This window comes from Eptatretus burgeri, chromosome 10, assembly GCF_056783735.1.
Source record: "Eptatretus burgeri isolate ZD-2024b chromosome 10, Ebu_testis_v1, whole genome shotgun sequence".
NCBI lineage: Eukaryota > Metazoa > Chordata > Myxini > Myxiniformes > Myxinidae > Eptatretus > Eptatretus burgeri.
In genome coordinates, this window is record NC_140970.1 from 82,189,992 (window position 1) to 82,204,991 (window position 15,000).

Consider the following 15,000-nt stretch of genomic DNA (forward strand, 5'->3'; position numbering starts at 1 on the left):
TTTGCTGAAAATGGCAGATGTGTTTTGGGTTTACCATTTGGAAATCCTTAATCTGTGCACTTGTCTTTGTAATTTGATGTCATGTTTAAATCCCACACATGATAGAGTCATGGTATAAGATGAACATGCAGCTCAATGATTGTGGTATGTACAGTGAACAACACTTTTAGTGACTTGACTCCAGTTTGTGCTCCAGGGGATGGGGACTTAGTCACAGGACTTTGTTCCAGTTACCAATTAATGCCTGATTGTAACAATATAATGAGCAGAAAAATCATTTTAAAATATAATCTGTCAAACCACACTGGACTGGCACAAAATTAAATAATTCCACACCCAGAGGAGAAATTTTGCCTGCAGGAATCTTCTTCTTCAAAACAGTTGGATTGCATCATCCAGTATGTTGAAAGTATGAAGCTGAATTGTATCTGAAGTGTATTGGACAGTTACTAGGAAAGACCATGACATGGCCTGATAGTCTTTCTCTCTGTACTTTACAGAGCTGTGAAAATGAATTTGAAGAAGAACCAGAAAGATCCATTATTGCACGTGTTTATCTCGTGTCGTGTAGTCAGAGCCTCATTGGTTATCACTGTCGGATAGTGTACACAGCAATATCATTCCATGAGGTGCACCATAACTCCATAAGAGTGATACTTAGAGGTGTGAATGCCATTGGTATGCTATTGTTTTTCATTGTACGTGTACATTTGGTACCGTGCGAAAGGCATTGTCATGGTGAGTCTGCTGCATCCCATGTGGTGAGGATTTGGCTCTGCATCAGTTACACTTGCCTATTGGTGTGCAACACAAAGGTGTACTTTTTGTATGACGTCAACAAAAGTTGAAAAACCACCTCAAGTTCAAGTGTGGGAGATGTGCCGTGAATTGAGCAAGATCAATGCAAGGAAAGCCATTGGCCCTGATGTCGGTCCAAACAGATTTCTCAAGGATTTTGCATGTGAACTCAGTATTTCCATCACTGATATATTCATTTCATCGTTGAGAGAGGGCAAACTTCCACAAATCTGGATAGATGTTGATGTGGTTCCTGTACCGAAGGAAAAGCCGGCTGTTCTCAAAAAGTTGACACCAGTATCCCTAACTTCCCAGTGTGCAAAGGTTTGCAAGGGATTTGTTGCCAGATTGATGGAGGAAGATATGATACCCAATATTGATAGACTTCATTACGGGAGTCTTAAAGAATCTTCAACCACACACTGTTTGGTTGAAATGCTGCATGCATTCTACAAGGGCTCTGACAAAACTGACACCATTGGGAATCTCGTTGTTACAGACTTCTCCAAAGATAAGTTAGGAGTCAGAAAAGAAATTATCCCTTGGATAGCGGATTTTCTAACAAACAGGTGACAGAGAGTGAAATACCAAGGCACTCTATGTCACTTGAAATCCTTTGTGGAGTACCACAGGGAACAAAGATTGATCCTCTGGCATTCCTTGCCATGATCACCGATGAAATGGATTCATCAGAGTTGCAGCAATGGAAGTATGTCGATGATCTGAGTATTGGAGAGGTGAGATCATCGAGAGCCCCCACTACTATAAAACGCCGTAACCGACCTCAGTGAATGGGCTGATCAGAACCATCTTCACCTGAATACAGCTGAAGGCAAACAGCTGAAAATTTGCTTCAAATATTCATCGCCGGAACCACCTGTCCTCAACCTTGGAATTAATACCCTCGATGTTGTAGAGGAAACCAAAATACGAGGAATATGGATACAAGATGACCTAAAATGGGACAAGTAAGGCCTAAGTCACATTTGCCACGGCAGCCGTGGGGTCTCCAAAATCTACGGCCACTCGCATTTATACGGCGGCCGCAGTATTTCCACGGTCACACAATGTAGCAGTCACATATGTTTTTATTTTTCGGGGAGCCGCACAGCGTGTTTATAAATTGTGGAGACCGAAAACGTGGGGGTGCCGTACGGTCTTTGATTTGATGTCGCACTGTGACCTTAGGGCATTCCTGTGGCGGCCATAGAATTTTCAAGGCAGGTGCAAGGTGCCTGCAAGGCGACCGCAGGGGGGCCCTAAGCCGAACGTGCGGCCAGACGGACGGTAACGAATGGGTTAATTATTATTATTATTATTTTTTTTACCAGTTCTTTTGTTTCGGCTTGTCGAATTGCTATTGCGAACGTAGAAATGAAAAAAGTTATAACTATATATATATATAGAGTTATATAATTCCACGGCGACCTTACGACCTGTAAAATATAGCCAAACGGCGTAGGGCCACCCTGAGGCCACCCCAGAAACTCTGCGGCCACCGCACGTTTCTGTAAATTCAGAGGGCGTACGGCCGCCGTATCCTCGCCGTGGAGCAAATGTGACTGAGGCCTAAGTCAGGGAAATGATGACTTAGAGCAAGAAGAGAGTGCATTTGCTGAGTAGACTGAAAAAGTTCAACATCCCAACACACGATCTTGTCAACATCTACTCGTCATATGTCCGGCCATCACTCGAATATGCTACACCGGTGTGGCATCCTGGACTAACAAAAGGGCAAACTAAAGACCAAGAGCAATGACGATTGTTCTCAGTAAGCAGTACGACTCCAGTCATAGTGACTGGGATTGAACCACTTGAGGAAAGAAGAACAATCATATTTTCCAAGTTTGCATCCTCTTGTGTGCGATCTCAGAAGTTTATTAACTGGTTCCTGAAAAACGATGCCACTCGTGCAATGCAGCTTCATGGTACTGGTACTCACAAGTACAGCATGGACCAGTGCCGAACAGCAAGATATCGAAATAGCACGATTCCATTTCTTATAAAGTGTCTCAATGAAGAAGGGGGTAATAGGATCGATTAGGTTAAATAGGTTTAATGGTTGGTGGCCCAATGGATTTATTTGTTCAGATACTTTTCACCTTCGTGACGTTTGTGTACTATTTATCGATGAATTTTAACTTGCTTTCTTCTTTATATTGTATTAATTTGATATTATTTCTTGGATTCAATATGAACGATTGACCACGTGTTAACCCACACGGGAGTGTGAATTTATATTGAAATTGTTTTCACTTTTCTTTGCTTTGATTTATAATAATAGACCATTTTATGTGGACAACTTCTTTATACATTCCCATTTTAATGTTCTTTTTGGGTTTTAAATTTTTTTTATTTTTGATGATTGTTTGATCAAATGTTTTATATTGATATGAAATGTTTGAAATTTTTATTTGAAATTACAAATATATATATATATATATATATATATATATATATATATATATATATATATATATATATATTTACAAATATATATATATATATATATATATATATATATATATATATATATATATATATATATATATATATATATATATTATTGCGATTTCGTGCCCGCCGACGTGCGATCGGCCGCGTAACTCGAATCGTGACTGCGTCGCCCACCGGTCGGACAATTCAGTCGAGACCCTCCTTGGAACTACCGCCAGGAGCTAGTCACGGGTGGGGGTTTAACCTCACCACGATCATGCCAATTGCCCACCCGCGCAGGATAGGGTTGCTCGCAAAATTCGACCTACCTAAGTACTTGCGCGAGTTGTCGACCGGGCGATCGTACCTCGCCGCAGGTCGGCCTAGGACACGAACCGCTGAAGCGGTCCATTCCGTGCTACAGTGATAACCGAGCCGTGTTATCGCCGACCTCGACGGATGTGATTCTTTCTACCGGGTGCTTACACCCCTCTACCAATTTCTTCCGTGATGCAAGATGGCACTTTCAAAACATGGAATAGGACGCAACGAACGGGGAACAGTTCAATTAGCACATTTATTAGACATTGCACGTATTTACAGTCACAGCGATGAATCATGCACGTATGTACAGTCAAAGCAAGCAGATAAAAGAATTACCACCGAATAAAGCGTTTTATTCGCACACGCAGTCACTTAAACAAGTCTACTTACTAGATGGCGCCACCACATGCATTTATACAAAAAGCAAAGAAAAGCCACCCCCAAAGACAAGGGTGGCAGACGGGTCCGTGGACCGATTGTGCGTGGAGCCTGGATGAACGGTCAGGCCCACGAGACCGAAGGGTCTTACCCGCGCCCTCGTGGCGCGACGGTGGGCAGGTCGCGACGTCTACTCCCCCACGGCCTGGCGTGGCCGCGCCTGTCCTCGTGCACCCGGCTTGGTCGGTGAGCTCTCTCCGGCGTTCTCCACGGGCGAAGGTGGTGGTGGTTTGGTTGTGGTTGTTTGGGAATGATGTTGGTGGTGGCAATTTGGTTGTTGTGGGAGTCGTTTGAGAATGACGGTGAAGCGATGTTTGCGGGGTGGAGTTGTGGAGGTAAAGAGGCGAAGGTGGTGGTGTTTGAGTTGCAGTTGTTTGGGAATGATGTTGGTGGTGGCGATTTGGTTGTTGGGGGATGATTGGTCCAAAATAATGTTAGAGATAAGAAAAACGGCTATGTCAAAGCGTCACAGCCCGGTGAACACGAATAAAATTCTCTAAACAACGGTGGGGAACTATTTGCACATAAACTTACCGGCATAACTGATCGAAGTACCTTTCTGGTGTTGTGTAAATTTCCACAGTCGTAACTATATATATATATATATATATATATATATATATATATATATATATATTTTTTTTTTTAAATAAAATGTTTGATATGAAATTATTTTTAAATTTTTTTTTTGTTTTCATGATCTTGTCTGAAATCATACACATGTATAAAATCTTGTCTTCAAAACAAGAGTGTGCTTTTAATTGTTGCTTTGGTGGCATTTTGGTCAGAAAAGGTAAGTAGATACCTCAGACAAAGTAAACCTATACTTACAGACTTTTGATGTTGAGAGGTCATTTAGTGTTAGCTTATCTTTTGTGAAGGTTTAAATAACATCAATTGAATGCCAAAGAAACAGCCTCATGTTTGAATGCTCAGCCTAATTACAGAGCTGATGTCATGTTGAGGTGTATTTTGTATTGTAATGGTGGGGAAAGGTTTGAATGGATTGATTTTACACAGGCAGCATGTGCTCCATATTTTACAGCTTCAACCAGTGATGATGTTGACTCGAGAATGAATGTTGCAACACGTGAACAAACTGAATTGTATGTTGACGTGATGAGATGTGTTATTAGCGTTAACGGGCCCTGCTAAGGGGAGGTAATCGTTGATATTGAATTGTGTAAGTCGTTTCGTGTCGTGTCTGCAGGTAGTAGAGATTGCCGATGTTGTGTTGGAGGTGTTGGACTGCCGTGATCCTCTGGGGTGCCGTTCTGCACAGGCTGAGCAGACTGTGCTTCAGGCTGGGCCCAGAAAACGACTTGTGTTGGTCCTCAACAAGATCGGTAGGGGTTGTGAAATCTTGGAGTATCTTGGAGCAAATGTGCAGGAATCGGAGTGAAATGGTTCTTCTATGACGCTATGCTATGCCTCTACCGCTTCATCTCAGCATTTGCTAATGCAAAGTCTGGCATCGACATTGTGCACATATATAGCCTTGTTTCACTCTCACCGCTTTGTTCATAATCTCGATTCATGACGGATGAAAAAATAAATATTGTACAAACCCATAACTGTGTCTAGTAGAGTAAAGGCAAAACAAATAGTGTCCCTTCATAGCTACTGCTGCACAATTTAATTTGTGACCAATAAGCGTCGTCTGCCATTTTGTCTTTTGTCTGTTGCCTCATTATAACAGGTTTGCGGTTGGGAATAAAGGTTATAATAATCCATTTTCCAACCTACAGCAACACCGTGGCATCACCATTATGATGTGCTATACTGCGACCCCAAGGGGGCATTTCACAGCGCGACTCAAGCCTTAAGGGCAGTGGTTCACCGAGCCACAAGCAGAGCCAATAGCATAGCTGCAGACTTGTTTCACCTTTATTATAGCTCATCAGTTCAGCATAATGCTTTAAATTGTTTGCTCGTGCCAAATTAATGCCCTAATTATTAGAGAACTGATTATCATCTTTACTCCTCAAGAGAAAACCGTGTTTTCCAGGCTGTGCTGTTGTATTATGGAAATTGGCAATGCATTCGTGTGGCAGAGGATGCTTGATGGTCACAAATCATACAACAACTACTGCCTCAATACATTACATAAATTGTCTCAATACAGTAGTTGCTGTATGATTTGTTACCATCAAGCATCCTCTGCCACACGAATGCATTGTCAATTTCCTTACTACAACAGCACAGCCCGGAAAACACAGTTTTATCTTGAGGAGTAAAGATGATAATCAGTTCTCTAACCTATAGCAACATTATGACGTCACTATCACGGTGTGCTATGCTGTGACCCCAATGAGGCATGTCGCAGCATGAATCGAGCCTTAAGGGCAAAGGTTCAAAATGCCACAAGTAGAGAAACTCGCAAAGCTGCAGACATGCTTTGCCCTTACTATGTGATGCCTTCTGTATTTGATTATTTTGTGATTAACAACATTTTCTTTCCCCAGACCTGGTACCTAAAGATGTTGTGACAGCGTGGCTGCAGTACTTCCGCAGCGAACTTCCTACAGTTGTGTTTAAAGCTGGCACGCAAACCCAAGCTCACCATTTGGTGAAAACTCTTTCCTGCTTCCTGTAACACTGCCTGGCTCCCTGTTTTTTCCAAGTGCAATGATCTGGTTTTAGAGATGATAATAGGCTATCGAGGATAAAATCTCGAATCAGCACTTTGGAAAGATTTATAACTAGACGAGGCTGATAAAAGCTTTCCTTTAACCAATTTTTGGGCGGAAAGGGTGGAGGAGTAGGAGGGGTTTGGGGGGAGGGTGGTTGGATTGAATCGAATTGAATCTCAAATGACACCTGATTTCCTCTTTTTTTTATAGGAATTGTCAAACTTTACAGCACTTTTAATAAGTTGGATATGTAGTAATATTGATATGAGAATATAAAATAGATCATGTCATCACTCGGACCATCAGATCCGAACCATGTAGGCACTTGATGCTCTGGTGGATCTCACAAAGGGTATGTCACGTGGAAGAATATGGCAGCTTTGCTGATGCACTTGCACTTAATTTGCAGAACTCAGTTTATCAAATTGTCTAGCACCAGAAGCTTGCAATCCAAATCGATAATAAAAACTGCTTGGAGTCTGATTTGAACCCACAAACTCTGGGATGCTAATCCAATGCCAGTACCACTAAGAAAGAACAATGTAAAAGTTTAATTTTGATCTTCTCTCAAGAAGATTACACCTTCAGCTTGACAAGGATGGTTCATCAATGTCAGGTCATTGATTCGTTGCCATGTGTGCACACCCTCTTTTTTTTTGTGAACAGCAAAGGAGTCGTGTGAAACCTGCAAATGCCAGTCCTGCTCTGCTTGCTTCATCAGCCTGTGTTGGTGCCGATGACCTCATGAAGCTCCTCGGAAGCTATTGCCTTAATCAGAAAATCCGCACAACCATCACTGTAGGAGTTATAGGTACAGTACCATGTTCACCTCTTGCTGCTGGTCCATTTGTATATTGAACACTGTTACATTCATGACTCGAGTCCATTCCTCATACATGTCAATCCATTCTGATCGTTACTGTCAGACTGACCATTAAAATGACATTCATTCTCATTGAAATTTTTTTTTTCATCTTTTACTGGCTCTAAGGCTTGTGTGAAGGAGCTGCAACACAAATCACTCAGGTCACATGGACAGCTACATGAGGCACCACCAGATTTGACTTGAACACAAACACAGCCTCTGAGATTGGGGAAAGTGATGTCACTTCCCAGAGTACTCTGGGTACCATTGACATCATCTTTTATGACAAAGCTTTTCTCTCCACACTCAGCGGGGCAATCGATGAATTTCCACCTCCACATCGATGCCAATCTATGAGGTTTTTAATTTTTTTAACCTTGCTCTATCCCTTTCAATACTGCCCACCAAACAAGCAAGCAGCACATACCATTTCTCAAGTATTTCTTATAACTCGGTCGAGGTTCGAACCACTGACATCCCAGACACAGAGCGGGCATTTTAACCATTATATCATCTAGTCTTGACAACTTCCTAGATTCAGTTTACTTTATACAAATCTGTCAGGTGGCAGTCTGTGTACTCCCAAATTTGAGCCACCAAGTTTGATTCATACAGTAAGTTTAAAAATAAAATATATATTTTAACATTCACTACTGACAGCAGCAACATGTATCCTCCCCTCTTCCCCCAATAATTATCAATAAAATATTATACATGAGTAGTCGCTCCTGTGGTGAAAATTGTGTCAATCCGACAAAGCGGTTTCAGAGAAAAACACTAAAGTTCTGTGCAGACAAACAAATAAACGGACCCTAAGGCAATAAATACCCTCTCCTCTGGTGAGGTTAATAAAGTGCAGTAAAACTATCGTCTTGTCCTTGATCATTGTTCTAATCGTCGAGTGTTATCAGGGAGTTATCAGAATGTTTTATCTTTATCAGTTACCTTTATCAGAACGTTTTATAACCTCCAGTTTCGTCTCCAATGTCAAGATTCTGGATTCCTTCATTGCAGGAATATGACTTAAAAAAAAAAATTGTATACCTTGTTGAGGCTCGTATGAGAGGCTCGTTGTATACTGCAATATTTATCAGCCATGATTAGTGTTCGTAACTAAAACAGTAAAATACGTGGCATTATGAATGCAAAAATGTGCGTAAAGATCATATCTGTGAACAGTACAGTACTGTACATTACACTGGATACTGAAGACTATGCGAAGCTCAGACTCTTTACATCTCGCAGAAGAAAGATTCACGCTCTGCCCAACCAATGAGTCCCGGTTTGCTCTGCCGACGATCGGTTTGTAAGTACGAGCGAATGTTCATATCTCGGACATTAAAATGAGTAATATATTATCATTATGAGGGTTGATTTATAAGTCCAGGCGTTCGTAAATCAGGAAACCCCCTGGATTTCCATTTATTTATTTATTTGTCCATTGAGCCATTAGATTGGTTATTATCTATTCTGTCAGGATGGTACAGAGATAGTGCACTTACTTTTAAACAATCTTATTCTGGGTTTGATTCCCAACCTAACTGTACACACTGACAGTGCTAAACTTCTGAAAAAAATTTTCTTTTTGTTTTTTGTTTTGTACAGCCTTTAAAGTCTTCATTTTATTTCCATTGAATTATATTTCTTGAACACTGAAGAATGCAAATCACCTTATTGGCACTTTCAAAAATCTTCAGTTTAGCAGTAATTAGATAAGATTTTGCACCAACTTGACCAATGAAGTTTGCTGCTCACGTTCTCAGCATTGGGGAATATCGGGATTGAGACAGAATCGAGTCTCGTAGGAAATGTACACTACCGGTCAAAAGTTTTAGAACACCCCCATTATTCCAGTTTTTACTGAAATTTAAGCAGTTTAATGTTTCAATGTACTCTGAAATTAAAGCATAGAACAAATAAAAAATGAATCATGGTATCGTTTTGTTGAACAAAATTTAATCTAAATTTTTGACTCATCAAAGCAGCCACCTTTTGCAGATATAACAGCCGAACATACTCATGGCATTTTTTTTTTTACAATGGAAATCAAATATTGTTTGGAAAGTTTTTCCCAACACTGTTGCAGAAGTTCCCACAAATGTGTTGCACTTGTAAGTTGCTTTGCTTTCACCCTTATGTCCAGTTCATCCCAAACCAGCTCGATGGGGTTTAAGTCTGGAGACTGTGCTGGCCATTCCATGATTTGAAGCCTTCCGTCTTGTTCTTTTCTTCTATGGTAGTTCTGACATAGCCTGGAGGTATGTTTTGGGTCGTTATCTTGCTGTAGGATGAATCCCTGACCAACTAGGCGTCGACCAGATGGTATTGCGTGGTGCTGCAAAATGCTGTGGTCGCACCTTTGGTTCAGGGTGCCAGTCACTGTGCAAGTCGCCGACTCTGGATCCAGCAAAAGAGCCCCAGATCATCACGCTTCCTCCTCCATGTTTGACAGTTGGTGTCACACACTGAGGAACCATCCTTTCGCCTACTCGACGGTGTACAAAAACCCTGCGTGATGAACCGAAGATTTCAAATTTTGATTCATCGGTCCACAAGACCTTCTTCCAGTTTTCAGTAGTCCACTGGTGGTACTTCATGGCCCAGGCAAGCCTCTTTTTCTTATTTTGTAATCTTAGCAATGGCTTTCTTACTGCCACTCGACCTGTCAAACCTGCAGCTCGAAGTCTTCTCTTCACAGTTGAAACTGAGACTTCCTTACTTTGACCAGTGTTAAAGGCCCTGTCACACCTTGACGATTCAGCCAATGTATGCCTGACGGATGCAAAATTGGGCTAAAATGCTGGCACACGTCGAATACGTTATGGGTAAGTTTGTATACATTAAGAGCATGCTGGCATACGTCGTAGTACACTGGCATATGTCGTAGTTCGCCGAGCTGTTAGACAAATTTTCCATGCTTGAAATTTCCCGACGTATGTCAGCGTATGACTCACACGTTCCGCATAATGCTGGCCATAAGTTGTAGGCACGTCACGCGATCGTTGACGCAGGTCGACACACGTTACTTGTAAGTTAATCAGAAGTCGAAACACGTCGAGGTAATGTTTAGCGTACCCGAAACTTATTTCTAACCTATGAGTAACGTGTTGTAGGCACGTTACGCGATCGTTGACACACGTCGACACACGTTACTTGTAAGGTACTCATAAGTCGAAACGCGTCAATGTAATGGTTAGCGTCAGTGTTCGACTGCCTGTTTTTTTATTTTTATTTTTATTTTTCTTCGGTATGACGGTCATGTTGACACTTCGATTTCTAGTGCGGTTATAATATAATATAATTACAAGGCTGCCGCTCAACGATTTGAATCATAACCGTCATACTGAAGAAAAAAAAAAAACAGGGAGTCTGGAACACTGATGCTAACCATTACCTTGATGTGTTTCGACTTATGAGTAGCGTACAAGTAACGTATGTCAACGATCGCGTAGCGTGCCTACAACTTATGCCAGCGTATGCAGAATGTGTGTCGTACGTCGAGAAATCTTCAACATGCTGAAAATTTCTCGACATACTCTGCGTACAATGACGTGTGCCAGCGTACTACGACGTATGCCAGCATGCTCTTAACGTATACAAAACTTACCCATAACGTATTCGACGTGTGCCAGCTTGGTTCGGCAAATTTTTCATACTTCGGCATATGCTGGCTAAAACTTCAAGGTGTGACAGCGGCTTCACACTTTGATGTCTCGTGCGGTTATGATTTGAATCGTCGAGCGCAGCCTATTAATAGCCTATGCCACGTGATCGTCGGCAATACGCTGCCGCGCGCTATGCATAAGTTAGACCATCGTTGGGCATAGGTTGTGAATGCCGACAACACGCTCAGCATTCGTTGGTATAAGTTATCTATATGTGATTAAAACGTTCTGTGCACGTTACTAATACGTTATGCATACGTCCAACATGTTATTATACACCCAAAACTTAAAAAAAAACATCAATAGTTCAGCGTACGCCAGCGTTTTACATACATTTTGAGACCTTGCCATACGCTGGCGAAAACGTCAAGGTGTGACAGGCCCTAAAGCTGTGCTTGAAGCTCCTGTCCTGTGAGCCGCTTATCACGCAAGCTGTTTGACTTTCAGAAACTTGTCTTCCGATTGTGTTGTGGCTTTGGGTCTGCCAGACCTCTTCCTGTCAGAGTTTCCTCCAGTTTCCAAGTGCCTTTTGATGGTGTAGGAAACTGTACTCACTGACACCTTGGCTTACTTTGCATTTTCTCTGAAGGAAAGACCTCCACATTTAAGGGTTATAATGGTCTGGCTGTCTTCCTTTGTTACTTGTCTTTTTCTCTCCATTATGATAGCAACATCCTACTTCCTGCAGTGCAATATTGTCCAAATAATGCTTCAGAGGGTGTCGCAACCGTCTGTTCCAACACTGCTTTTATACAGACAGAGGGTTTGTAACTAATCAACAAAAGTTGGGACACCTGTAGGAATTGTTTAAATCAACTTTCAAGGCTTAATTTACTTCCATTGCTGCAGAACAGCTGCAGTTACTAACCCATTACTTGTTCTCTGAAAAGGGCCTTTTTTTAAACAACTCTGAAATTTACATTATTTTCTAGTTTTTGCTAACCTAAACTTTTTTTTAACCTCTGGCAGTTTACCATTTAGCTTTGTACCATTTCATGTTATTCACTGGACTTGAACTGCTTAAATTTCAGTAAAAACTGGAAAAATGGGGGTGTTCTAAAACTTTTGACCGGTGTTGTATATTCTGGTCAGAAACACAAAGCAAGAGTTTAAAAGACTCCGCCCATGTCCTTGTTCTCAAGACTGTGTGGGGAAAGTTGTTCTATGAACTCTCTAGTTAGTTTTTATGCATCACTCTCATTTGTTTGCCAAGCATATTTTTAAACATCCTGTGGCCCATTCCTTTTGAATCTTCGATTTAGCTTTGTATTCTCTGATACATATTGTTCATATTGGTGATAAATATTTCAAATGAAAGATTTTCTTTGGAGATTTATTTTATGCAAACAGTTTGGAATGGTAGTTTCAATGGCTCTCCGCTTTTTTGCTTCAAATCATTCTACGATGTTGCTTTTCTAACCCTTAAAAGTGGATTTTCTCAACGTACTTTCTGTTTTTCTCCCTTCGTTTTTTGATTTTTTTTTCAGGTTTCCCTAATGTTGGGAAGAGCAGCCTTATTAACAGTCTGAAACGCCAACGTGCTTGTCCAGTTGGAGCCACACCTGGAGTAACCAAGTAAGAAAGCACTTTGATGTTGTGGCTTGAGGTAACCCAGGATAGGTTGTGTGTAAACACGAACGAAGTCACTGCTCTGCCTTAAAGGTTGACATGTTCGGGTTGATGCTTCCATCTTCATGAATTTCCACTTTAAGCATATTTTTTTAAATTTCTATTCTAAATACTCGATGTTGACATACATAGGACACCACTATGGTTATCGTATTCGGCAATCAGTTTTTGATAAATATTGCTCCCATATGCTTGGATTAATATGCTTGCTATATTTTGACTTTTGGTGATGACATTGAACCAGGCCTGCATAGTATAATGAAAAGCTTTATGCTTCACATTTTGGTCAGATTTCATGATTACCTTGTCGTATGCAGGAAAAATGAGCTCAACAGCTTTGACTTTGTCCATCATTGTATCATAACATAAAATTACTTTCATATATCCTTGCTTATGGAGCAGTTGTTAAACAAACCATGCCGACACATGCAGACGGAGACAGCAGAAAACAGCTGGTAAACTTGGGGAAAGTGAAATGGCTTCCCAGGGCACTCTGGTTGCACAGCAATGCCATCTCGTGATGTGACTTTTCTCTTTGCACTCAGCCTCGCAATTCGTTCCTCCTCCATATGGGATGCCAACTCACGGGGTTTGTTCATGCTCTATCCTCCAAATGCTGAGCATCAAGGGAGGGAGTAGTATGTACGATTTTTAAGTATTTCGTGTCGTTTATCTTATTGTCCTTGATTGTAACTTATTGATCTTGGCCGTGTGATGTTAGATGTATGCAGGAAGTGCACCTAGACAAACACATTAAACTGCTGGACTCTCCTGGCGTCGTGATGGGCTCCAGCGCAGGATCTAAAATCACGACTGGGGTGCTTGCCCTCCAAAACTGCTTGAAAACAGAGCAGTTAATGGACCCGATTACCCCTGCTCTAGAAGTTCTCCGGCGTTGTGACAAGGGCCAGGTGACAACTGGGGAGGAGTTGAGGGAAAGATGGGTATTAATTTATAAACAAAGAGGATAGGTTTGAACTGCAAGAGTGAAATAACGAGGGTGATTCTTAATGAGCGAAATAAAGCTGTTTCTCGAAAGTGACCCTTTCCCATGGGGATTTATTTTTGTTTTCTGGTAGTATGTTGTCCCAACCTCTCCACCAATTCATCTGCATCTCTTGCTTCCTCATTTTGTTCATAGCTTCAGCAACGCTATGGTGTGATGTCTTGGCGTGAGCCAGCAGAATTCTTGGCTTGCTTGGCTCGAAGGCTGGGCAGACTTAAGCGAGGGGGGCGTCCCAACCTGGGTCAGGCTGCTTGTGTCCTCCTAACAGACTGGAACAGGCAAGTGGACTTGATGGAATTTGGTTATTAAACAAATTTATTTTATTTTCAAGTGTTGATGCTCAAAAGGAAGCAGTTCATCCTTTGTGCCATGCTATTTCAGGCACTCCATATATTGTTTTGTGTGTTGCTTGCGTATCCACCTCAAAGGCCAGGTTAAGAGATCATCAAAGTTTTCTATATCTTGGTAACTACTGCGATAAAATTAAGACAATGTGCCCCTACTTTTATATCCTATCTGAACATGCAGTAGAACGCAATTTTATCACGTGGTTGCATGATTGGACGGAACAAGATGCAGATGTAACAGAAACAATTGGGAATATAGCAGAGATTGGTTCCACACATTTCCGCACTGTTCCATTTTGATTTTGATGTATCAGACTCTCCACAGAGTGATGGTGCTGCCGATGCAGTTTCTTGGAAAGAGTTATACTGGGTGGTTTGCTATTAACTTCGCAGCATTGTTTGTCCGTGCACTATCCTTTTACATGCTGAACATCAAGCAAGGAAGCAGCAAGTACCATTTCTAATGTCTTTGGTATGACTTGGCTGGGGTTTGAACCACCAAAATCTTGACTCAGAGCAGATACTCTAACCATTACATCCTGAATATCTTTATGAACACTCGGCTTGTTCAACACTTCATGTTCAAGAAGTGTTCAACACTTCTTTACGAACACCGAGTCTGGTGCAGGGTTCCAGAATGACGCTTCAATTAGTCCTTTTGGCGCAACTGGTGCGCTAATGTGTCTAACTTAATATAAACTAGAACGCATCTGAAAATGCAAAGTCCGTCCTTTTTGTATTCAGACTTCCGTATGCTAGACAGTACCTTTGACCTTTTGCCCAAATTCTTAATTTATTTTCTCCATATTCTCATAATAGAGCTTTGTTGAAACTTTGATAACAAAAGTTCAAATGGTAA

General features: G+C 41.3%; 1 protein-coding gene across 2 annotated transcripts in view; it reads left to right on the forward strand.

Annotated features, from left to right (window-relative positions):
• The window catches only part of GNL3L (G protein nucleolar 3 like), a 54,056-nt gene that overhangs the window by 16,387 nt on the left and 22,669 nt on the right, over nt 1–15,000 (forward strand). For both annotated transcript variants that reach the window (XM_085899115.1, XM_085899116.1), the window contains 6 exons: nt 5,207–5,342; nt 6,462–6,565; nt 7,296–7,440; nt 12,647–12,734; nt 13,510–13,699; nt 13,930–14,072. In XM_085899115.1, the coding sequence (XP_085755241.1) occupies nt 5,207–5,342; nt 6,462–6,565; nt 7,296–7,440; nt 12,647–12,734; nt 13,510–13,699; nt 13,930–14,072 (806 nt within the window). The remainder of the gene's footprint in view (nt 1–5,206; nt 5,343–6,461; nt 6,566–7,295; nt 7,441–12,646; nt 12,735–13,509; nt 13,700–13,929; nt 14,073–15,000) is intronic.